The sequence below is a fragment of the Oryzias latipes genome, chromosome 18 (assembly GCF_053564925.1).
Source record: "Oryzias latipes strain Hd-rR chromosome 18, Olatipes_Hd-rR_3.1".
Taxonomy (NCBI): domain Eukaryota; kingdom Metazoa; phylum Chordata; class Actinopteri; order Beloniformes; family Adrianichthyidae; genus Oryzias; species Oryzias latipes.
In genome coordinates this window covers 14,681,540-14,707,627 of record NC_136254.1, presented here as the reverse complement: position 1 = coordinate 14,707,627, position 26,088 = coordinate 14,681,540, and the positions used below count along the sequence as shown (strand labels likewise).

Sequence of the window (26,088 nt, the reverse complement as noted above, 5' to 3'; positions counted from 1 at the left end):
TTCCAAGCATCTTCGAAGCATCAAGTGCTTCTTTTATTTTTACTTTCGTTCGGTGCAGATCTGCCAATAAAGAATTACCCTAAAAACGCACAGGAAAATTGACTAAAAGTACTTAATTTTGAAAAAACAAAAGACCTTTTCTCTTTAGAAACCAAGGCTGCCGAAAGCTCACAACTGTTTACAATAAACACAATATTAGCCATCTCTCAAGGGAATTTAAAAAATAAACAGTATTTCCTTTAACTTCAAACATGGTTTCTCTGCCTTCAGGAGCAAAACTGAAATCACATATAATAGTAAAGTAATCACACGACTAAAGCAGTCTTCTCCAATGGTCCCCCGTTACAAATTCTGAGATTTCACTAAAGAACATCACAAGGTCACGCCTGCTGTTTGTGGTTAGGATCATCCCCGACTTTAGCTGTAGATTGAAGAGAATCTGAGATATTTCTGTGGTATAAGAGTACATCTTCAGAAAAGATCCAAATGTGAGTGAGGAACACAGTGTGACTCCACCAAGTAGTGAAAACAATCTGTTTTATACAAGTTGGACAATTTTAGGAGGAGTCTTAGAACAGCTGGAGACGTTGAAGTGATGAATCTGAAGCTTTACTCTTGCAGGTCACGCTGCTGCTCAGTGCAGGGGCGCAAATTGAATTCTTTAAGACAGCAGGTTGGAAAAAAAAAAAGTATTTTGCTGTTTTGAGTTGGGAGTCCGAGTTCTCTGACCAGCAACTGCTTCAGCTCTTACTGTTAGTCAGGCAGGTCAATGCACAGTTTGGGTGGCGGGACAAAGTATTTCCCGGGGCTCTGTGTGATCACCACACCTGTCTTCTTGTGGAACATGGGAGCTATCTTCGGTGGGGGCTCAGGTACTGGCAGATCCTCAGCCACCTCAGAATCTCCACCGTGTTGAAAGTCATAGGAGACATTGCCATACTCTCTCAGGAATGGAAGCAACTCCAACAAAAAGTGGCAGAAGTCTTTGCGGATGCCAAACCACCCTGTCAGAAGATGAGATGAGAGCGGAATTAAGCAACACTGTCAAATACACTGTTGGGAATGGTATTTTTTAAAAGAAGTTGCACATAAAAATGTAAATAATGCACAAAACAGAGAAAAAAACAAACTAAAATCCTCTAAACATGATGTAGTATAACACTCTTACAGTGGTTTCCTCCTTTCTGACCAAAGGTGGTGGCCATGAGAGTGAGGAGAGAAAGCCACAAAGGGACAAACACACAAACATAGCTCAGACTGTTGTGGCCATCCAGCTTGTGCACAAGAAGAATCTGAGAAGAAAAAAGAAAGATAAGTCAGGACTTTTACTATTATTGCTAATCACAATGATTTAAATTCAATTTTAAGCTTTTTTTTCTTCACACACACATATATATATGTACACACACACAGTGGTGGACAAAATTGTTTGTACCCCTCAGTTAAAGAAAAAAAGTCCACAGTGCTCACTGAAATGACTTGAAACGTTTAAAAATAATAATAAATTAAAATTTATTGAAAATTAAATAATTAAAATCAGCCATTACTTTTGAGTTGTTGATTAACAGAATTATTTAAAAAACAAACTAATGAAATGGGCTGGACAAAACTCATGGTACCTCCATAAAAGACTGAGAACTAATTGCCAAGGGGGTCATGATGAACTCAGATATGTCCTTTATTGACATCACAGCTGTTTTCAAATCCATAATCAGTCAGTCTGCCTATTTAAAAGGGGACAAATAGTCACGTTGCTGTTTGGTGAAAAGGTGTGTACCACATTGAACATAGACAACAGAAAGCGAAGGAGAGAATTGTCCCAGGACATTAGAAACGCTATAAATCCATCTCTAAGCAGCTTGAAGTTCCTGTGACGACAGTGGCACATATTATTCAGAAGTTTAAGACCTACGGGACAGTAGCCAACCTCCCTGGACGTGGCCGGAAGAGGAAAATGGATGACAAATTGAGGAGACAGTTCAAAACTGACAAGATCGTACTATAAGTGAGATCTGTACGGGACAGGGACAAAGGTCCAATCAGCTCATGACCATAAATAACCAGTTTAAAAAATTGTATTTGTTTTTCTTATTTTTGTCCAAATGATCCCTTTCTTTTTACCAAAGACAATGTTTAGAGCAGTGTTTTTCAAAATTTTTTGAGCCACGGCACACTTTACCCATGACAAAAATCCCGCGGCACACCAGCATCCGAAAATGAAAAAAAGGAGAAAATCATAGTCTGTATTGATCTACAGTCCCTCTGCAATCTCACGTGCATTTTTGTGATAATTGTGCCAGAAAAAGCTGGAAGTTACAGCTGTTTTTTCTAAAAGTTGTAATAAAAGTTAAGTTAGAAGATTTAAAAACTGTTTGATGTGTTCGTTGTGGTTTCAAGACGTTAAGAGGAGAGACTCATTGTGCGCTGAGACGCTGTCATTTTATGGGAAATGTACTGTGAAAACTGCCGCAAGTCAGACTCGCGTCTCTGAGCTTCATTGTTTTGTTCACTTTTTCCACGGTCTGATACCGGATTTTGTGGAAAGCTGCACCGCTAAAGACAAGGTTTAGCTGGTATTTTTGTTGGAACCGAGAGACTTTATGAGCAGAATCGGAACAAGGAAGTGAAGACTTTAACCACTTCTGATTGGTCAGACTGAAGACGTGTGATTGAGCCACCAAGAATGATTGTTGGAGACAGTTAAAGGGGCGGGACTTTTCCGCAAACAGCTTTAGCTGCAGCTAAATTGCGGTACCGTCATTCTTATCAAAATGTCTTTATTAGAATCAAATAAACATACAGAAAAAAGTGTTTTATGATCTTTCATATTTATAACTACTCAGTGTTTTATCAGGGCCTGTTTGGATGAACACAGAGCTGAAATCCTGGAGATGGGAAATGTTTTTAGATCAGTGAATGAGGGCAATTTCGCACGGCACACCTGACCATCTCCCACGGCACACTAGTGTGCCGCGGCACACTGGTTGAAAACCACTGGTTTAGAGAAATAGATAACATAATCTTATCTTTCATATGGTGCAGAAAAGTTCCAAGAATGAAAAAGATGTTTCTCGAAATACCAAGACCAGCTGGAGGTCTAGGCTTACCTAATTTTTTATCTTACTGCTGGGCGGCAAACATTAGTAAGATACCATATTGAATTTCCACATGGGGTAGTAGCCAGGGTCCAGCCTGGGCTAAAATGGAGGTGAATAGCGTGTCAGCACTTGGTCTGGTTTCAATTGTGATTTCCCCTCTTCCTATAATTTCTCATCCCCAGATTCTTAATCCATTTTTAAAACATTCCCTAAAAATATGGTTTCAGTTTAGAAAGCACTTTGGCTTAACTTGCCGTTCCTCTTTTTCTCCAATAGTTAATATTTCCTTTTCCCACCATCTCATATCGATTGTGCATTCCAGATGTGGCACAAAAATGGGATTGGGATTTTTGAAAGACCTTTTTTCCAAAAGACATCTAATGTCCTTTGAATCACTACATGAAAAATACAATATTCCCAGATCTCACTTTTTCAGATTCCTCCAACTCAGAAGTTTTGTTAATAAATACTTTGATCCCTCAGAAGCTTGCCACATTAACACCATGGACGACTTACTTGCTTTAAACCTTCATACAAAGGGCAACATATATAAAATTTACAACAAGATCCAGGGTATTAAACCACTTTCATGGACCAAGACCAGGCTGGCATGGGAAAAAGATCTTGAGGTTACATTTTCAGAAACATCCTGGCAACTCTGCTTGGAACGGAGTCACATCGGTTCTATTTGTATTAGACACTGTCTTATTCAATTTATAGTGTTACACTGCCTTCACTATTCAAATGAAAAACTTTCTAGGATCTACCCCAATGTCAATCCTTCATGTCTCAGGTGCAAACAAAGTCCAGCCTCTCTAGGACATATGTTCTGGAACTGTATCTCACTGAGGGGTTGCTGGACAAATATTTTTAAAGTCCTCTCACTGATTTGTGAGACGAAGGTTCCACCCTCTGTTTTTGGGGTTTTGCCCAGACCAATGTCTCTAAATTCAAAGGGAGGGCAGTTGCCTTTGCAACAACAATAGCCCGAAGGACTATCCTCCTGCAGTGGAAATCAGATAAACCTTCTTCATTTAATTGCTGGATTATATGGAGTCCTATACTGTTCATAATTAAATAAATAAATATTTAATTAATTAAATAAATATGATCTCATGCAAATACACAATCAACCAATAAATCTCTCATAAATATATCAAAAGATCATGTAGGCCTGCACAATATACCGCAAATTTATTGTTATCGCAATATCCAGCTCTGCAATATGCATATCGCAAAAAATAGCAAAAATTTCAATAAATCGTAAACCTTAAATGTGTTAATACAACCTTATGGCAGCTTGAAGCATTTAACGAATCAAATAAATCCCTTTATGCATTTGACCAATCAGATGGACGCCTTCACGTTGTTGACCAATCGGATGGAGGCCTATTATCTTAGATGTTTGTCTCCTATGTCGACGAGGGACATTTGGAGTATAATATTTAAACTGTTACAATGAAATGGTAATGATTCATCTCATTCATTCATCTTCTTGACCGTTTTTCCCTTTCGGGGTCACGGGGTTGCCGGAGCCTATCCCGGCCACTTGGGCGTAGGCAAGGGATGCCCTGGACTGGTCGCCAGTCTGTCGCAGGGTAGAATATCCTCAATCACACGTCCATTCACTCTCACACTCACACCTATGGTCAATTTAGAGTTGCCAATCAACCTATGAAGCATGTTTTTGGACAGTGGGAGGAAGCCGGAGATCCCGGAGAAAACCCACACATGCACGGGGAGAACATGCAAACTCCACACAGAAAGGTCCCCCATTGATGTTCTGGTTCAGGTCCCCCAGCCGGGACTTGAACCAAGGTCCTTCTTGCTGTGAGGCAAGAGCGCTAACCACTGCGCCACCGTGCAGCCTGAAATGGTAATGATGTTTGTGTTTATTTTGTTATTTGTTTATTTACCGTAAATTATACCGTTATTTCAATATTAATCTCTAATATCGCATATTGCTAGTTTTCCTCATATCGTGCAGCCCTAAGATCATGAAATGGTGAAAAACCTGCACACAGATTTTAAATTAGCCCTTTTTACTATTCAATATATTTCATTTTGCTTTAAAAACCTGTTCATTATTTTAAAACAGCATTTTAAAATATTCATTTTATTCATGTGGAATATTATTATAATTCTACATCTTTTTTCAGAACCCCGGATTTCAAAATCAATATTTTCCAAAGTAGCTTTGTTTTTATTTCATGTTGCTGTTTTTCAGAATGACTTATTTATTTCATGAAGAGCTCTTTCAGGAGAATGTCTCTGTCTGTCAATCAAACCAGACAAGGCAGAGACACTTTTGTGATTGGCTATTCCTTTACTCAGACATAAGTAGCAGCACCCTGACTACATCGATCGAAGACGCTTCAGCAAACGTGACGGCGCAATGCCCACTCCTCAACACTAGAGGAAGTATGCACCTCAACACACCCACCGTGTTACCAGAAATTGGGCAGTTATGGTTCTAAATTTGCGGATAAAAGTGGCTTTGGGCGAGTATGTATAATTCGGGTGATTTTGTGGTCGGTTCGGCGGTTTTCATCTTATCATGAACATATAGTAGTGGTCTATGGCTACGTTCACACTGCAGGCTGAAACGACCCAATTCCGATTTTTTTGCCCCTATGCGACCCAATTCCGATCTTTTCATGACAGTCTGAATGACACAGATCCGATCTTTTCAAATGCGACCCAGGCCACTTGGGTTTGCCGTCCTGATTCCGAAACGTATCCGATCTTTTCAATTGCAACCGCCGTCTGACCGGCCAGGCCACCTAAATTCGAATCGTACGTCATCAATACGCAACAAACGTCATCATTCTGCGTTGAAATAGGCGGGAACGAGAACGTAAACCGGAACCACGGGGGACGATGCTGCAGAGACCCGTCAGTGGAAGGGAAGCGATGTCCCCGATTGTATTAATATTTGGGGTGACAGCACTATTCAGGCCAAACTCCAGGAATCTTATCTCAACCGGACGGTTTTTGAAAAAAATTTAAAGCTAAATGGCCGAGCGTGGTGTTGAACATTTTCCCACGAGTACTTTTTTTTTTTCCTTTCTCCCCTTCCTGACCCTGGTCAGAAGCGCGGATCCTCCTCCTCCTCCTCCTCCTCCTCCCTGTTCTGACCCTTAGATTCTCCAGGATTCTCCGGAATGGGTTAATAATGAGTCCATAGCATTTATTCTGGGGGAAACCTTCTTTTATTACCGTTGTCCTTCCTCCGTAACACACAACATGAATGCGCGCCCACACTGCCCCCCCCCCCCCATTCTCTCCCGCTGCACGCGCTCTTTTCCTGTCCCTTACACAAACGCGCGCGCGCGTGGCCCCAATACATACACATTCCCATTCCACAACAGTGGTTACAGACGATCCCGGCTCCAATGCCTTCTTAAAAATGGGAAGATTGTTATTGTGCTGGCTCCTTTGTGAAAATAAATTAATGAAAAAAGAGCTCCGCTGTTGACAACACTGTTGTTGACATCCATGTTAACGCAAGCTACTTCCGCAAACAACGAGTGACGTCATTCGACGTTGAGTACTCTTCTGCGCATGAACTCCGGGTTGTTTTACGGTCACACTGTAGATCACAAAAGTTCGGATTTACTTGGAAATGTGAACGGTCTAGCAAACAATTTGGATTTTTTCAAAAAATCGGAATTGAGCATTAAGCCCTGCAGTGTGAACGTAGCCTAAGTTAGGCTAGGTGGCTGTTTGAGTTCCACTAAGCTTCTGTGAACTGGAGTTCCATGAACGCACCATGCCACGTGTGGGAGGAACTACCACCTAATATTTCTAGCCTGATAGCCACATGGAGCTGTGGCTGTGTTTATCTCACTTAAAATGCATGGATGCACAATCCACACGAAGGCTGTTAAGAGATCAGGTTTATTTATTTTGAATAGTTCCACGTGATAACAATGTTTCCATGTTTGAGTTCATGAGATCATCCCAGAGGGAGGCTCTGCTTCAGCTCCTCCTGCAGTCAAACTACGTCTTACATTACGTGTAAATCAGAGCGCGCAGCGCAAAAGTGTGTGTGTGAGCGAAAGTGAAGGGTGTGTTGCTCAGTTTGCCGGAAAAGTAATAATAAAAAAAGGTTTCCGCCAAATTAGTATAGAGACTGGTTCTTTTATTAACCTGCTCTGAGGCGTCTGAACGGGTAAGTGAACCCCAAATCAAACCCCGGATCTCCGCTGCATTTTTCAACCAGAAAGAGAAACGTCATTGCAGGAAAGGTTCAACATTTTCCCCGAGAGGGAAAAAAAAAACCAGAGGACCTGATTTATAATCAAAGTCTCAATGAAAATAGAAAAATATCGTAAGGTTCAGGAGGCTTGAGCAGGCTTATTCCGCTTTACACAGCTGCCTGGTCTGACTATCGGTCCGCCAGCTTGCCTCCTGCGAGCCGACACAGTGTAAGGCACGATGTGACATCAGACTGGATCTGTGAGCGCAGACTGCAGAGCTGTGTTAGCCTCAGAGCAAAGGTGAGCTCTGAGTGAATGGCGTGAATGAAGAATGAGGAGTGTTTCAACGGGGGAATTCGAGATGTGGACAACAGGAGCTCGTTTGGTCCACACAAACCCTCAAACTACAAAAACAGTCGTCCAAGTCGTCGCATTATCTGCTGCAGACAGATAGTTTGTCTCTATTTGATCTTCAAATTTCATCAAAGCTGTGCAGTTATCGCTGAAATATGTCATCTCTCTGACTGGCACACCGCAGAGCGGGTATCTAGGAATACGAGTCGATTTCCAGGGATCAGCAAATGAGCGTTTAGATCCCGCCCACTTTCACTGATTGACAGACAGAGTCATTCTCCTGAAAAAGCTCTTCATGAAATAAATAAGTCATTCTGAAAAACAGCAACATGAAATAAAAACAAAGTTACTTAGTATTATAATAGAAGAATAATTATATTATGTTCCACATGAATAAAATTAATATTTTAATGAAACTTTTAAAATGCCGTTTAAAATAATAAATAGGTTTTTCAAGAAAAATGAAATATATTAAATAATACAATGGCTAATTTAAAATCAATGTGCAGGTTTTTCACAATTTCATGATCTTTTGAAATATTTATGAGAGATTTATTGGTTGATTGTGTATTTGCATGAGGTCATATTTATTTATTTAATTAAATGTTTATTTATTTAATAATTAACAGTATAGGACTCCATAGGATTAGAGAAATGCTCTCTGTGTTGCAACTGGAAAAACTGAGACACAGCAGGGAGAACAGCTATGAAAATTTTATGGAAATTTGGACAACCTTTACTATACAAATTATGTTAAAATGTGAGTCTAAAATTAAGCCTCTTTGCATATTTAAGCCCAATAACTTAATTATGAAGATGCAGATGTATGCTTAAGTGTGTGCATCTGTATGTGTCTATAAGTGTTTGATTACTTGTGTTTCTACAGATAGGAGAAATAGAGAAAAACATTCGAAAATTTCTGTCATGATGTACATTTTTTCCCTCTTTTTTTTTAATTATTAGTTATTTATTTTCTTTTAAATTTATTCATTATTGTTATTTTTTTGGGGTGGTTTGGGAGGGTTATTGTAAAGGTTCATGTGTTTAAGTTTGTATCATAAAATTTTTGAAAATAAAGTTTGAAAAAAAATGTAATGGGTGTGGCTTATAATCAGGTGCTATACAACATGAATTTGAGATAGATAGATAGATAAATAGAAAGAGTGATATAGAGATTAAGAGAGTGATAGAGAGAGCGATAGAGATAAAGAGATAGATACATACTCTATCATCAGAAAACTGCCATAAAAACATTTAAAATACCACAAAAAACATCATCAGAGTAGGTCTTTAAAGATAGGGATCTCATCCCAAAGGACATATTCCATGTTACAACCAAGGATTGTTTTGTAACCAAATCTATTTATCCAGATAAGTCTTTACAGCGTTTTATATAAAAAAGCATTATTGCTAAAACAATAAAATTACTTATGTACATAACGCATTTAATTTTTATATAGATCACAAAGGGAGATACCCAAAAGCTGATTGAAAAGTTTGTGTTTCCTTGTTTAAACGATGCAAAATTACCATATTTTAATAAAAGGTTGCCGTCTCATCTTTATTTACAGAGGTTTAAACTTCCTGGATTAACCTTTTGAAGTCCTGAGTCATGTCTCACTTCCAGCAATTAAAAAAAAAAGAGTTAAAGGTGTCTACAATGTTTAAAACACAACTCAAACCTCAAACGTGAGAAGTGGGACGACAATGGTCATCCAGCTGATTGCCATGGTGATGTGAGTCCGCCTCTGCTCAGCAATGATGTCAATGGAGCGGAGGAAGAGGACTGACCAGATGATGTAATAGAGGACAACAAGGCAGAGGAAGGACATTAGGATCCACAGTGGGACGCACACAACCTGAGGAGAACAAAATGTTACTAGAAGGAACATCATGCAACATTGATGAAAAAACAAAGTTTACAAGTGTATGCCTTTTATATTTACCATGAACATAAAAAAAAGGTTGTGAATTTGTCTAGTATTGTCATTTGTGAGCCTCACCAGCCAGGGCCACTTGATAATATCGTCCAACCTGAGAGCAATGAAGATGAACTGCAGTATATTCACAGAACACAACACCTCCAGCTGAGGAGAAAGGAGATAACGAGGAGTCATTGCAAGAACTTACTGCTACAAAAGGACACACACCATGGTTTATAGGCTTATAGAAACATTTTCTACAAAACAAATGCACATTAAATCACGTTCAGTCTTTAAAGTTCCATGTTTTTTGAGTTTTTGCCGTACTTGTGGCATTACTTGGAAAACATGATTTAGTTTATCATAACTTTTGAATATTCATTCATTCATTCATTTTCTATACCGTTTTTCCCTTTCGGGGTCACGGGGCTGCCGGAGCCTATCCTGGCCACTTGTGGGCGAAGGCAGCGGATGACCTAAACAGGTCGCCAGTCTGTCGCAGGGTAGAATATCCACAATAACACATCCATTCACTCTCTCAGTCATACCTATGGTCAATTTAGAGTTGCCAATCAACCTGTGAAGCATGTTTTTGGACGGTGGGAGGAAGCCGGAGATCCCGGAGAGAACCCACGCGTGCACGGGGAGAACATTCAAACTCCACACAGAAAATTTTGAATAGTTAAATGTATTTAAAGATCCATAAAAAGAATATCCTAGGTAGAACTTGTCTGGCCTAGCAACAGTCTATAATGAATAGTAAGGTGTAAATAAATTAAAAGCAAACTGAGATCCTCAGTCAGATTGTATATTTGTCAACCCTTCGTGTCTCATCATACTAAACCCTGCAATTCAAATAAAGAAATCCCAGCTAAAAAAAACAAAAAATGAATTAAGCTACAAGTAGCATTTAGCGGGCCCGAGCACGTGCGACCGCCTAACACGTGCGACCGCCTAGCATGGGCAACCGCCCTGCGAGCAACGTCCCGCTTGAACCGTTTTGCGTCGTCGCAACCACCCGCTTCCAAGTCATGGCTTCACGACCGCAACCTCATCTTCCGAAACAAGCATCTGCAAAATGCTTCAAACAGTGTTCACAGAAGTTCGTCATTTTCCTACACAATTTCTAAGTATTTGGGTGAATTCCTATTTTCTCCAAAAGGGGGCGCTGTAGGCATGATCAAACGCCCTCTCTCTTAAGCCACTATTTCCATCACACAGGATTTACCTGCAATCCCACCCCCCCCCCCCCCCCCCCCCACACACACACACACACACACACATACACCTGCCCCAAAGATCTCTGAACGAGATGCGGTTAGTTTTAGAAGCAGAAGATCAGGAAGGCTCCAGGACCTGATAGAGTGTCTCCGTCCTGACTGAAAGTCTGTGCTGATCAGCTACTTGTTTGTTCTTGTTAATATCATTAAAAAATATATAGTCAAAATGAGTTTAATTTGGTTGTGTATTGAGATGAAGGTGCTTATCTATGCTTCATTTCATGTTATTTTGATTATTGCAACTGTATGTTTTCATGTTTAGGGCAAAACAGAGTCATGTTGTCTAATGATGCAAGTTTTTAACCAAATTTAACCTAAACATGCCACCCTGTTACTAATCCAGTTAATATGGTACTCCATCTTTGTGTAAGTGTTATAAAAGCATTGTTTTAATATTTAGAGCTCCAAACAACCAAGCAGGTATCTATATAAAAGACCTTTTGCAATTGTCCACTTTTAGCAGGTCCCTGAGTACATATGATCAACGTATGGTGGATGTTCAGAAAACTTATTTAAAAAATAAGGTGACAGAGACTTTGTAGAATTGGCTCCATTGTTCTGGAGTTCTTTGTTTCACCCTCAGAAGTGTAGACTTGGTGATTTCTTTTAAAAAGCTGCTGAAAACATATCTTTTTAAAATGCATTTTCTAATTGGGTTTTACATTTTGTGTTTCATTTTTTAAGCTTTTATTGGGAAGCATTAGTTATTTCTTTGGTGTTTAAAGGTGCTACATATATACACATATTTTTAGAGACATTTGTCATCAGTAGTTTTTGTTGGTGTTGTAGTTTAATTTCATTCGATGTATAGATAGGAAAAGAAGTTGCAGCATTGATTACAAAAAAGGAAGAGCAGACAGGGATTAGGTCTTAAGAGATACTTATAATCTTATGTTACAACTGTAGGAGTGTAGTGAGGTCGGTTGTTGTTTGAGCATATTCATATGTTCTGTTTGATATATTATTTAAAATTCTATATCCATTCAAAATTGTAGTTTCTGATTGTAAAGAATATGGTTGTTAAGAAGATTTGTTTGAAAATAAAAATATTCAGGAAAAGGTGGACAAAGAAGTTTCAGCTGTTCGGTTTTTGTGATACCAAAAGTGTTTTTACATACTGTAGAGCAGTGTTTTTCAACCAGTGTGCCGCGACACACTAGTGTGCCGTGGGAAATTGCCCTCATTAACTGATTTAACAACATTTTCTATCTCCAGGATTTCAGTTCTTTGTTCATCCCTACAGGCCCTGATAAAACACCAAGAAATTGGGAATATGAAATATCGTGAAATACTTATTTCTTTGTGTTTATTTGATTCTATTAAGTACATTTTAAAAAGGATGACGGTACCGCAATTTAGCCGCAGCTTCAGCTGTGTTAGGAAAGGTTCCGCCCCTTTAACTGTCTCCACCAATCATTCTTGGGATCTTAATCACATGTCATCAGTCTGACCAATCAGAAGTGGTTAAAGTTTTCACTTCCTTGTTCTGAATTCTACTGAAAAAGTCGTTCAGTTCTAAGAAAAATACCAGCTAAAGCTCGTCTTTAGCGGTGTAGCTTTCCACAGAATCCGGTGTCGGACCGTGGAACAAGTGAACAAAACAATGAAGCTCAGAGACGCTAGTCTCTCTGCGTTCGGCAGATTATCGAACTACATCTCCCATGATGCATTTGGTTAAAGTGACAGTGAGCGTCTGGGCGCACGACTATCTCCTCTCAACGTCGTGAAAAAGGTTGAAAAACACTGCTGTAGAGCATGGCTCCTGTGTGTCTGGTGGTTCTCACTGTGTCAGAGTGTGTGAGCGAGAGAATATTGAAAAGTGATAGTTTAGAATTATAATTTTTATATTTAGAAAAAATGTAGACATTGTTTTTAATTGGTTTGTAATCTTGAAGCTGAGATGTTTGTAATGTTTTAATGCATGTGGTCAATAAGTTAGGTTCTCTTGTCTGTAAAGTTTTGAAGTGCCTGAAAATATTGAATAAAAATCAATGATTAGTACTAAAGATGCATAGAAGACATACAAAAAAAATAAAAAAGCAATTTTTCAGTGCTGAACTGGCTTTTTGTGGCCAAATTCTAACTTTTCTTATCTGTGCCTTTCACTGTTTGCTAATTAACACCCTGCAGGGGGGAGGAGTGGTGAAATCTGATCCCTTTCAGCAGGCCTGACGTCAAGAGGCTGTTGCATGTAAGAATTTGTTAATATTCACCAGTTCATTTTAAAATTCTGAAGATATTCAGGGACAATTTGGACACGTACAGCTATATGTCTATTAAGTTTGGTGTAGGTGGCTGAAAGATAAGTTATGATAAAGAAAATTCTTTTTGGAGTCCAGACGGAAAAAGCACAGATTTTGCGATGGAAATTCATCTGTTTGACTTAAAATTCTGAAAGAAAAATAGAAGCACAAAGACACAGATTCTTAAATTTTCTTTAAGTTTGGTGTTTATGAATGATAAGTTATGAAATAAATAGGTGTTGTAGTTTTGCCATAAAGAGATTTTTGAAACTTTTAAAATTCTGAAAATATTTAGGAAGCAGTAGCACATAAAAACCTATTGCTGTGTGCAGTTTGGGGTTGCTAACTTAAACAGAATTTATGATAAAAATGTTTGATTAGTCCAAAATTACTTTCAGCAAAATTGAGGGATGAAGTTTCTCGTAGACCCTATAGTGATACGTATCAAAGGTGGAGTTTGTAAGAGGCATCTAATTCTTAAATCTCAGCTTCTTGAGACAAACGCTGATTTTTTATGAATTTGTATTATACGAGTACGTGCAATCGACCACTTCCTGTTTGGCAGTGGCTTACGCAGGCTCCGTCAGGTGTACACCATTGAAACTGTAGATTATGAGCGAAGACTCTTCTAAGTATCGCCAGTTTTAATTTCATGCACGTCGGCTGGAGCTCAAAGAAAGGATAGGTCTAGGGCTGAAACGATTCCTCGAGTTACTCGATTACAAAAATTCCTCGAGGCAAAAACTCTGCCTCGAAGCCTCGTTAAATTCCTATGACGCGCACTATACGCACGGCGCAGGGATTTGATTGTATCACACGGACTGTTTATTCACACGGACCTTTTGAATTTAGTTGGCGCGATGGCGGAGAATAGATCTATACATAAACGGCAGAAATTGTCTAAAGCGTGGGATCATTACTCACTTAATAAAGAAGAGAACAAGGTGCAGTGTCTCTACTGCAAAATAGAGCTGGCATACCACAACAGCACATCTTCCATGATTCAGCATCTGAACAGAAGACATCCACTCTATGCTGTTTTCACCAAGCATCGCTGAAACAAGGTAAATTAACGTAGTCTAAGCCTATTGATGTTCGCTGATTTTAATCCCATACTGCATTTGTAGTGATGTAGTGATGTCGTGATGCGGTTTGACTAGATATGAAATTTAACTTTGATGACGTTTTAAAGTAGTAAACGTAACTATCACGTTCAATTGCAAGAGAGGAACTCCTTCACACACACACAAACACACGCACGCACACGTCAGACCAATTGCAGCAATGCATCACATATGCTTAAACTTTTATGTAGCCACGCAACAATAATTTTAGCATGCATTCACTGTATACACCGGGACGTGATGGAGGAACAAATATTGTATTGCAGTCTTTGCGAGACCTTGTTTGTATGTCACGTCTGCCAAATAGTTACAGACAACAACAAAAAATGTAACTCCCCAGCCTGTTGGTTTTTAATAAAGACTCGGAGTACTCATTTTTCAGTTAAAACGCACGTAACAAAAAGTGCGTCAGCATTTACTGCGTGTTCAACAGCAAGTCACGTTACAGCTCTTCTTCAGCGTAAAACTACCAGAATAGATTATGCTTAGAGCTCCACCTAGTGGTTATATTATAACATATTAAAGGAAAAATTCACGTATGAGATGGCTTTATAACTCACTTGCATATTGTTTTATTTACATTTTATACATTGTGTACCTGTTTGGCTTGATATTTTATATTCATTTTTTGTTCTCTCAAATTTAACTAAACTAAATTTGCAGAAGGTGCAATCCTTATTTTGTAATGTGTATTAAGAAGACAAAAAACTAAGTTTATATTCATATTAGTTTTACAATAAATATTATACATGTTACAGTAAGTTCAATTAACTGTACATTGTTCTATAATTGTTGGCAATGCCAACTTGGCACTTAACTTTTGGAGCCAAACTTTTGGACTTGGAAATAAATACCTCTGTTGAGAAATAAAAGCCAAATGCTTGTTCATTTTACAGCCACATCATTTTTGTTATGCATTATTTGCTTTGGTTGTTCAAAAACACACAGAAATCGTTTTATCCGATTATTCGATTAATCTATCGATTAAGTGCTAGATTAATCGATAACGCAAGGCACGTTTACCGCTGCCTGTTAAAGGCAGATTTCCCTTTTTTAGCGGGTGCAGGTTCCTCTTCTGTCCCTTCATTGGACCGTTTCCCCTTGTCTCTTGTCAAAGCAACTTTCTAAAGAAAATTGTTTTTTGCTCATTTTGGTTGTTTGGGTTTAATTTTAGCGGGGTGTATCATGTGATGTTTGGTGTCGCGACTTTGACGTGCGTTAAGTGTGACGGACGTAACAGAGAGAATCCGGTCAATTTTCAAAATAAAACGTTTTTTCGAAAAAAACAATAAAATGGAAATTATTTTTTCTTTCTGTGCGTCCCGGTGCCAAAATTTCCCGCGGCCCGGCCCGGTGCCAAGTGTCCCGCGGCCCGGTGGTTGGGGACCACTGCGTTAAAGCATATGGTGGGGCTCGCAAAAACAAATTTTGTAGGTGGAGCTATCGAGCCATTTTTCTGCACCCATGCCGGTGTACCATAAAAGGTCTACCTGCAGGTCTACTCCTGATGCATGTGCGAAATTTGGTGAGTTTTCAGGTATGTTAAAGGCCTAAAAAAGGCGACTCTTTTGTCACAAATAAAATAATAATAATGAACCTTACAAACACAATAGGGTCCTTGCACTATGTGCTCAGGCCCTAATAATATTAAACATTAGAAAAACAATAGGGTCCTTGCACTTCGTGCTCGGGCCCTAATAAACAACTTGTGAGAGCAGTATTTCTGGCTTATTAATTGCAAAGAAAATTAATAAATATGCATATCAACAGAAGTGACATGACAAACCCGCAGCATTCATTTACAAACTGCAAATGGTAAAAAAATAACAGCCTGCCTTATTGTTTGACTGCTTCTAATGAAAGGCATCAAGGCTGTTTTTGGTGGGGCATGCAATTGATTTCTTTACCCTAAAAAGTTACTGTCAGATTGTTATTTCAAAATGTGTTTCAGTTTTTCAGGGGTTGACATAGCCCAGAAATTTGCACTGGCCCACAGGGCCAGTAGTTTTTGAAACTTACTGGCCCTGCCTGAAAGTTACTGGCCCGACACCGCGCATAGCGGGACCCGCCGCTCCGCAGGTGCTTGCAACTTTAGGGGGGTCCGGGGGCATGCCCCCCCGGAAACTTTTAATATGGTGCAATTTGGTGCATTCTGGTGACATCACTTATTTCTACACTTTTCAATGACTGAAAATAGACCATATCAAATTTAAATCTGCTCTAGTCTGTTTCAGATGTTTTGAAGAGAGCACTGCAGTGTAGTAGGTAACACTAGTTCAGAAGTTTTCATGGTGCTTCTAACGGCAAATATCGCAATAAATCATAAACCTTAAATGTGTTAAAACAATCTAATGGCAGCTTGAACCATTTAACGAATCAAATAAATCCCTTAATGCATTTGACCAATCGGATGGACGCCTTCACATTGTTGACCAATCAGATGGAGCCCTGTTATGTTAGATGTTTGTAACCTATGTCAACGTGGGTCATTTGGAGTATAATTTTTAAACTGGGAATGGTTATTTGGTTATTTTGCTGTTTGTTTATATACCGCAAATTATATCGTTATCGCAATTTTAATCTCTGATATCGCATATCGCGAGTTTTCCTCATATTGTGCAGGTCTAACTGAGATCATTCAGCTAACTAGAAATACTTACTGCTTACAGTGTTGTAAAGAAAAACAAAATTAAGTACCGTAAATTCCGGACTACAAAGCGCACCCGATTATTAGCCGAACCCACCCATTTTCACGTGTTTAACTACTTTTATACATACACAAGCCGCGCCGGGGTACAAGCCGCATAAATTAGGCAACATTGTCATCCTGACGGATCACTTCCTGACTCAGAGTGTAAGTGTGATTTAGTAACACACAGTGGGTGGAGTCATTTTTGCCTCAGGCTCATGTCTTTGATTCTATCTGCATCTGCCAAACAGTATGCACCTCTATTCTGTTCACAAGTTCCTCAGTTATGGTTTTTATTTTTTTTTATTTTTTTTTAACTTATTGACAATCTAGGTATCACACATAAAATTACAAACAGTAACCATATAATCAACATTACATCCCTCAGTTATGATGAGGAAATTTACATCCCCGATCCCCCATTTCCCATGAGTCTTAGGGGCTAAAGGCGGGGCCAACGCCCGGCTCGCCATTCTGTTGTACGTGTTTAAGAATGAGCAGCAGTGCATGGAGGGGTGAACGGGTAAAGCTCTCCTTCCGCTTGTGTCGCGGCAGCGTTATGGGAGTAACAGGGCTGGTTAAAAAACACGCTAGTAAAATAAAGCAGCGACGACTGAAAAGCGCGCGCCTCAGCGCGATACGCGCGCCTCCTCGCGGCGCGTGGGTCAGAAGTTTCCTTCCACAACAAACACTTACTCCGCGGACGCCTCGAGTAAGCCCTGGCTGCAGCCTGCGGAATGGCTCGACGCCTCCGCGCCCCCGCGCGCTCCTTGTCTCCCCTTCCTATCTACTCCGACAGCTCTGGCCAGCGCGGCTACAGGGAGGAGCGCTTCGTCCCCATTGCGCCGGTGGACGGAGCAAATCGTGTCTGTGCAGAGCAATCGGACTTAATACTGTACGTTTTGTGTATGAGGGGCGGGTGCGTTGTTACGTGTGGGAGCCTTCAGACTGCCATCGGCCCCGCAGCTCACACGACACGCAGTCTCCAGCTCACACGGAGGCTGTGAGCGTTTCAATGCAAATCTCTGCTTAGTCCTTAGAAACCGTTAACACGACCACGTCAATTTGTGTTTCCAGTCGTGTCCCGACAAAATAAAGGCTGATATTATTGCCACATATTTACGTGCAGCCAGCCGAGTCACTATGACTCAGAGGTAAATGCACTCCTGAGCATGCGCTGTTCTCTCCGTCACGCAGCTGACCGGCTTTTCCAAACCCGTTGGTGATTTTTTCACGCTGCTTTTAACTATTGCTTTTATCTTGAAAGCTTCATCATATTGTAGCGGCGATCACGTGCACGTTGGGTCTAATGGCACCAAAGGATTCTGGGATGCGGCTGGACATGCGTGTTTCGTTTTGTTGAACCATGACTGAAGTGTCTAAGACCTGAAGTGAGGTCCATGCTGTTTGGCTGCTTAGAGGTGTGTTGAAAAACAAATGACTTGTGTTTGATGTTAGAGAATTCAAACCATTCACTGTGTCCAAAAATATGTACACGGCGGCCACCAATAAAATCCAATAATTAGCCGCTTCACTGAATAAGCCGCAGGACTGTAAGCGCAGGAAAAAAGTAGCAGCTTGTAGTCCGGAAATTACGGTAGTTTAACATTCTACTGCATTTGAGTCTGAGATTCAGGTATTTGGAGTTGCCTTTGATTCTTTGACATTCAGCTTAAAGCTTAGTGGATACAGTTTCATCTTCAATGCATTCATTAAATATCTTGCTGTCCATACTACTAATTATACCCACTACTCCATCTAACATATTCCTATCTATTCCTGCCATGTCTTCCACATCTCTGACATGCTTCAGTCTCTCTTCAGTGACGGTGTCGGATTTATAATCAAATGTAATAATAACCCACTGGCTTGTGCCTTCGTTGTTGCTGTTTAACATTGTTTTGTATTGAATTGTTACATTCAATAAAGTTTGAAAAAAAAAAGTAGTGAGCGCGTGCCGCGTGGTGCTCGGCAGTGAAAGCCGCGCGCCCGCAGGCGGGAGAGAAGGAGAAGTGATCAAAGGTTTCCCATAGAAACCCCTTGAAGTCTGAACACAGGACTAGCAGAAAAACTACATTATGAAGACGAGGTAAATCTACACGTTTTCGCAAAATTTACTTTATTGAAAAAGGTGAAGAATATATAAACCGTTAGATATTTTAGTGGCCCGAGCGGACAAGTGAAAAGTAAAGTCTTGTGGTCCGCACTGCTCGAAAAACAGGACCGGGCCAGCGGACAAATGGCTATGTCGAGCCCTGTTTTTGTAGTTTGTGATTTAATAAATGTCAGCTTTCTTGGGCTGCACAGCGGAGCAGTGGTTGGCTCTCTTGCCTCACAGCATGAAGGCCCTGGGTCCTTTCTTAATAAGAGTGGAGTTTACATGTTTGGGGTTTTCTCTTGGGACTCCAGAGTCCAAAAACATTTTTCATAAGTTTATTGGTTACTCTAAAGTGTCCCTCGGAGTGCTTGTGTGCCCTGCGATAGACTGGCGACCTGTCTAGGATGTACTCCGCCTTCGCCCAACAGTAGCCAGGAGTGACTCCGGCAACCCAGTGACCCCGAAAGGGATGTAGCAGGTAATGAAACTGGATAATGGATGGGTTAGCTTTCTTACTTCAAGGGAGCGATCATGTCTAAATCCCCAAACACACGCTGCGACAGAAACCGGCGAAACAAAGAAGAGAGGCATGAAGACCAGCAGCCAGAAATAGTTTCCTCTGGCAATGCGATCACACACCAACACTTCAAACATCAGCAGCAAGACATGGAGCCCAACTGCTATCAGCATTGCCTTGAACTCCACACATGTCTCCCCTTCAGCCCTGATGAGAGAGAAGACGAAAAAAATTATCACTCCAATGTCTACAAAAACACATTTTTGAGACAAATTTCAAGACTTTTTATTTCATATTGAGCTTAAATATAACTAACAACATAGACCGGGTAGAAGGATTTATTCTACTCATACATACAATGCTGTATGTATGAGTAGAATAAATATTGTAACGCCCAGCTGGTACGTCACTTGCAGCGGGCAAAACGAGAGCCAAACTGTCATCAAGTTGAGCTGTCAATCAACTGGCTGCGCTGGAGCACTGTCTGTGTCCCATTCACCGCACGACTCAGAACAGTCTCAGATAGGAGGAGGCAGTAAGAGAAGCGGAGAGCGCATTCTCCTTCCCGGCATAACAAGCCCATTCATTTTGAACACACACTAGGGTTGGGCGATGTCCCCTAAATTGGGAGTTGACGATGTTTGCAGTCAACCATCGGGATGGACGATGATATCGTCGGGGGGGGGGGGCTATTTTTAATTTTTCATTCTTATATAATTGCTATTCGTCATTTTACTTTACTTTATTTATTTTATTTCCCAATTAATGAATCATCCGCGATGATCCAGTCTAAACTGAGGGAAGTGACTTTTAAAAAAATCAAATAAACAAAATAGAAGAGAAGTGGTCCGCTCCTGCGTTTGATTAGACCGGTGGAGCGAGAGACCGTGTCTCTAGCAGAGCAGACGGACTTACAGTTTTGTGTTTTAGGGGAAGTAAGGATGCTTTGTAACGTGTGGGAGACTTAGGACTGTGATCCGTCCCGCAGCTCTACGTGAATGAGCAACCGGAATTTAGGAGAACCGGGTCTCCCGGTAAAAGTGTGCGTCGGGGCAGAGCTCGGAGCGCTAGCTAACGCAGTGTGTAAGCTTCGAGCAGAAAGGCCGCTCAGTCCTTAGAAACCATTCAAACAATCACGTGGATTTGTGTTTCCAGTCGTGTCCCGACAAAATAAAGGCTGATGTTATTCACACATTTACATTCAGCCAAGATGCAGATTGCAGCGTTTCACGCATGGATTTATGTTCATGCTAATGTTGTTAGCCCGTGGTAGCATACTGCTAATCCTGGCTTCCGGCTCCGTTTTTCAACAGAAAAAGCACTGACCACACGGATTAAAATGATGCGCGAACAGGCGCTTCATAATAACCGTAACATTAATAAAAGCACATTTAGGAGATCATCTTGTATAATACCGAGCTGACGTATCTATGTATGTAGCCCCTCGGTGGATCTAAGTTTCGCTTCCGGTTTTTAACAACACTACTAAGCATGTGCGAATGATTTATTCCGACCGAAAGTGTGACCCATGTGAATGTTTTTTATAATCTGAAAACGTTTTTCTGGGCCCATCTACACGGTTGGATTCTAATCCGACCATTGATCCCATCAAGATATTTTGCACATGTAACTGCGGCTTATGGGGTCGACTCGCAGCGTGGCATCACGATGGTGTCTCTCCATCGGGATGTCAGTCAACCATCACGATGGACGATGGTATCATCGGCACAACCTTAACACACACCACATTGAACATTGCTCAGTGGTCATCAACCTCCCCCGTCCCACACTCATGGTGCAACATAAAGAAACAACATATAGGAAGAATAAACTAAGGTGGAACAACAAAACTGCCATATGAAAAGAAACGTGGGCAAACAGAAACGCTCATGCTGAGCCCTAATTAGATCAGGAGACCACGTCCAACAATCCCCTGCTGCTAACAGACCTAAAATGCACATGACCACCACTGCAATATCAAATTTCGACATTTTTGTCAACGAAGATTTGCATCACAGCCTGCAACAAACATTTCTACTAGCAGGGCCTTTTTTTTTTTTTTTACTTTTAGCGGACTGCTAGGCAGGTGACTGATGTAAATCGAAACACCGTCTGTTCCGTGCATTGCTTGATGAAGTTGAAAGCGAATATTCTGATCTCCTGCTACACAAAAAAGTCTGATGGCTGTCCAGGGATGACGTTTTGCGTCACTTTGTCGTCTGTTTAGAACACGTGAAAACATTTCTGAAAAGCAAAGACCTGAACTACCCGCAACTGGAACATCCTGAGTGGCAAGATAAACTGCGCTTTTTAGGGGCTATAACTGTGACAAGCCACCTAAACAAGCTGAATGAAAGTCTCCAGGCGTCACAAATGGTTGAAGCTGTTTTGTCATTCGAGCGCAAGCTGACTGTCATGGGGCATGCACGTTCCATTTTATTGTTTTGTGTTCGAATCCTCAAAATAAAAAAGACATCAAAAATTGGATTTCTTTATTACATTTCTTTAATTTTATCAAAGCAATGAAACATAATTCATTGATATTGTAATGAAGTTAAACTTGCACAACAGAGCAGTCATGTGACGCGTCGTTCTCCGCGGAATGCACTGCAGGGCAGATAAACATTTAATCGTTAATGCTCATTGTGTATTTGTAGCAACTTAGTCCTTTTGATAGTAGGCTAATAAAGCTAATATAAATACATATTGCATGTGTTGCCTTCATTATAAGGCTAAAATGGGGCTTTTAATATTTTGCGGCTCCAGACATATTTGCTTTTTTCGTCCAATTTGACTCTTTCAACATTTTGGGTTGCCGACCCCTGACATAGACCTATTAAATGTATTTAATGTGTCTACTTTTTAAGATTTGTTTACCACTGAGTAGGGGTGTGTATTGGCAGGAGTCTGGCGATACAATATGTATCCCGATAGGCGCCCCACGATAGGATACATATCTCGATATTGTACCGGAGCACATTTTTTCTCTTTTAAGAAAAAAATGCAACTTAGAAAAATCTAGCTGAATTTCAATACGTCTTTCATTGTAATAAAATTGTCAAATTCAGTTTATGTAATGATCACAATGTTAAGCACTGCAACTGTATCTCATATATAAGTTGCTTTTACCCAGGCGAATTTGTGGTGCTTTTATTTTGGTACTTTCAAATATAGAAAAGGGAACAGTCAGCATTGTCTGATTTCCACCACAAAATTTATTTTAGTATATTAAAGAAAAAAAAAATGGAATAAATGTGTCTTAACCAATAAGGTTGTAAAAGTATAATTGGGTAAATAAAGCGCTTTTTATTTTCAATATTGCTTAATGTAGCTTCTCCAGTACTTTTGAACAGTTCAGGAGCCTGAATGGTGCTTCAAAAATAAAGGGGATAAAAAGAAAAAAAATTCTTTCCAGAAATGATGAAGTTTGATGATAAGGCAGCATGACAGGATGAAGGAAAATTCCTTTAATGTGACAAAGATGCTTTGTTTACATATCTGCACTGTACCACTGCAGCCACGCTTTCTCACGCGGAAGTAAACTAACGCTGATTGCCACGATGTTGGCCTGTTTTCAGAGCGTTGTACAAATCACTGATCAATCAGGTCACTGAACTAGACTCCATTGCTGGGAGGTTCTGCAGAACTTTGGCCCACTTTGCTGATAGCATTTTGGTTGATGCTAAGTACATTAGCCTATTAGCCGCTGTGCAGCCGCATTTTTATACGTTACTGGCAGCAACATGGCACAGAGTTTACTACTTCGTTTTTACTTGGGTACCCATCCCAAGTAAAAACTAAGTAGTTCATGTCTCATCTGTTTTTTTAGGGAGTTTTTCCTTACCGGGAAGGGGGGTCTAAGGCCAGGGATGCCAGTTTCTTTTAGTCTGTTTAGTTAAAGTTTTAGTATTATCCTATAGAATTCTATGGATTTATGATCCTTTTTGATTGTATGTTTACCTTACAATTACCGGTATGAAGCCCACTGAGATGGCTGTTGCTGTGAATTTGGGCTGTATAAATAAAATTGAATTGAAAAACTAAAAAAGCTGCCTCTGCCCAAGGTCTTCCTGTTGTTTCGTGCAGAGTAGAGCTGCTCAAAGAGGCTTTGTGTGCTCTGCTACCAACTAGCGGTCGGAGGGTGAAGTGGAAAACAAGAGTCAGACACTGAAGGCCACTCAGAAATAATTAAATAAATATCGTCCTGAGAGCATTTCGAATTGATACAAGTGGCGGTTTGACGATAACCACATCACCTCATCACCGCACTTATTTGTTAATAAAGAATACTGCGTTGTAATATTCATTCATTCATTGCGTTATATTGCCGAAACGATTTTTTCTAACACCACTTCCACTGAGGTAAAGAAATATTAATAATAATAATGGATTAGATTTATCTGCGCTTTTCCAGACACTCAAAGTACTTACAGTGTGTCCATTATTCATTCACTCCTCATTCATACTTGGTGATGGTGATGAAAGATGAAAGAAAATGAAACCTAAATTTTTAAACTTTACTCATGTCTGTAAAAACCATGTTTTCAACATGTTCTTAAGGCCGTTTTCTCATGATGGAGGACATATATTAAGGACATTAAGCTTAAAATATCATTTCTGAGTAGTTCTTCATTTAAATCGCAGTGAATCAGAAGCAGACAATAAAAATGCAGTTTGAAAAGAGATTATTTGTGACAGCAAAAATAATCTGGGCAGGCCAAAAGCAACCTGCTCCAATCTCTTAGCAACGGGTAAGGGTAAAGGGGAAGGAGGGTTAGGGTTGTTTTTTGCCAAAGGTCCCACCCAGAACCCAGAGGTGAATTTCTAATAATCTATTGTTGTTCTGCAGTAATCACTATGTCAGGGAAAACAACATTTAAAAATGAATTTGGTTGAAAACTGCATAGTCAGAATTAAAAGACCACTGGGGAGGCTTTTACAATAGATCAAAAGATGATAGGAGAAAGATCTAATTTTTATTTTCTATTAACAAGAAAAGTTGAAAAAAAAAAGCTCCTAATTCAGTGCGGATGTCAGTATATGTAAGACTACCTGTACTTAGGGTTGTGGGCCCACACTCCAGTGCCTACAGAGGCTCCGACGATCACCAACAGCTTCCACAACCATATTGGTGTAAACACAGCCCAGTAGCTCCACTGGATGACGTGATCCAGCCTCAAGGACAGCAACACGGAGAAAAGCAGCAGGCAAGAGTAGATCAGGAATTTACTGTAACAAAGAAAGGAAACACATGAGGCACAATAAAAATAAAAATAAACAATTATGGAGCTAAATTAGCAAACTTAACACAAAAGTTGAATCAAAGTCAATTGTATTTCTCTAAATAAGAGCTAAAAAAATACATTTGTTGCTTATTGAACAACAAACGTAACCCTTGTGGTATCCTAGGCACTTTAACATGGGGAGTGTAACAAGACAGTGCGCTAAACATTTTTTCTTCAATGATATGTGATCTTCTTCACTGGTGTCCATAGATTACATTAAATCCTCTTCACCTTTATCCACCTTTGTCATGGTAGGGAGAACACCTCAATGTAAGGATCAGGTCATCTGGACCCCAAAGGATAGCACAAGGGTTTAAGTGAATACAAGTTTGGAGGGTAACAATAAAATAAAATAAAATAAAATACCAAACTCCTACATGCACACATGTAGGGCTTAATTATTCATTAATTAAAATGCAAAACTGTATTCTATTTTAAAAATATTCTATTTCTGAACATTTTAATATATACTGACTAATCTGCCACCGGATTTTGAACGAACACGTTTTAAATGGTAATTCAATTGACAATTATCCTCGGTATGCATTAATTTGTGAATTATAAAACTCAATGATGAGTCATTTACCTTCTAATAAAGCTTGTTGTATTTCAATTAAATTCCTAAGAGAATTGCGACTTGAACCAATGAACGACTCTAGTACTTCCACACTTTGCTGTCATAGATTAATATTATTTCTCTTTTAAGACAAAACATTTAAACGGACATTCATTTGATACGTGGAAATGCGTGCATTGCTAGCTTCAGTGTAATGGTTCATACTCGACGTACATAAAAGTTTATTTCCCATTAAATGGTACTTTGTTGGGAGTATTCTTGACGTAGCGCGTGCTAGCCCGGCCTGCGTTAGCAATAAATAATCTTCTAAAGCTACACTGCAGGTTTTCATGGACAAGGGCGGTCAGACCAAAACTCCACGCTGGGTTATTTTTTTAATTTTATCATTAGGGCAAACAATTAACGTTTTCATTCAACCTAAAAGTTATGAGTTAGCAATTCAGTGGAGCTAACATTACCTCGGATTGAAGTCCTGAAATAGTCCTCTTAAATTCATGACGGAAGTGAAGATGGCTGGCTAGCTAACATTGGATTCTTCGGTGATTGAAGTTACTTCACCTCCTATTCTGACTGGAAAACATTGTAAAATTTGTAATTGTTGATTTTTATGACTCCGGCTCATAAAATATCTTTGTTTTTTCCTACGATCCGAAGGCCTTGACGTCACTTCTTCTACTACTTGTAATCAGTCACTGTAGC

The 26,088-nt window shown here is 39.9% G+C and overlaps 1 protein-coding gene across 1 annotated transcript; it reads right to left on the bottom strand.

Annotated features, from left to right (window-relative positions):
* Positions 1–26,088, bottom strand: tmem185 (transmembrane protein 185). Its single transcript, XM_004079935.5, has 7 exons — positions 25,848–26,088; positions 24,580–24,756; positions 19,527–19,734; positions 9,658–9,741; positions 9,337–9,513; positions 1,169–1,292; positions 1–1,004 (listed from the first exon to the last, which is right to left on the bottom strand). The coding sequence occupies exons 1-7, from the start codon at positions 25,883–25,885 to the stop codon at positions 754–756; spliced, it is 1,059 nt and encodes a 352-aa protein (XP_004079983.2). The 5' UTR covers positions 25,886–26,088; the 3' UTR covers positions 1–753.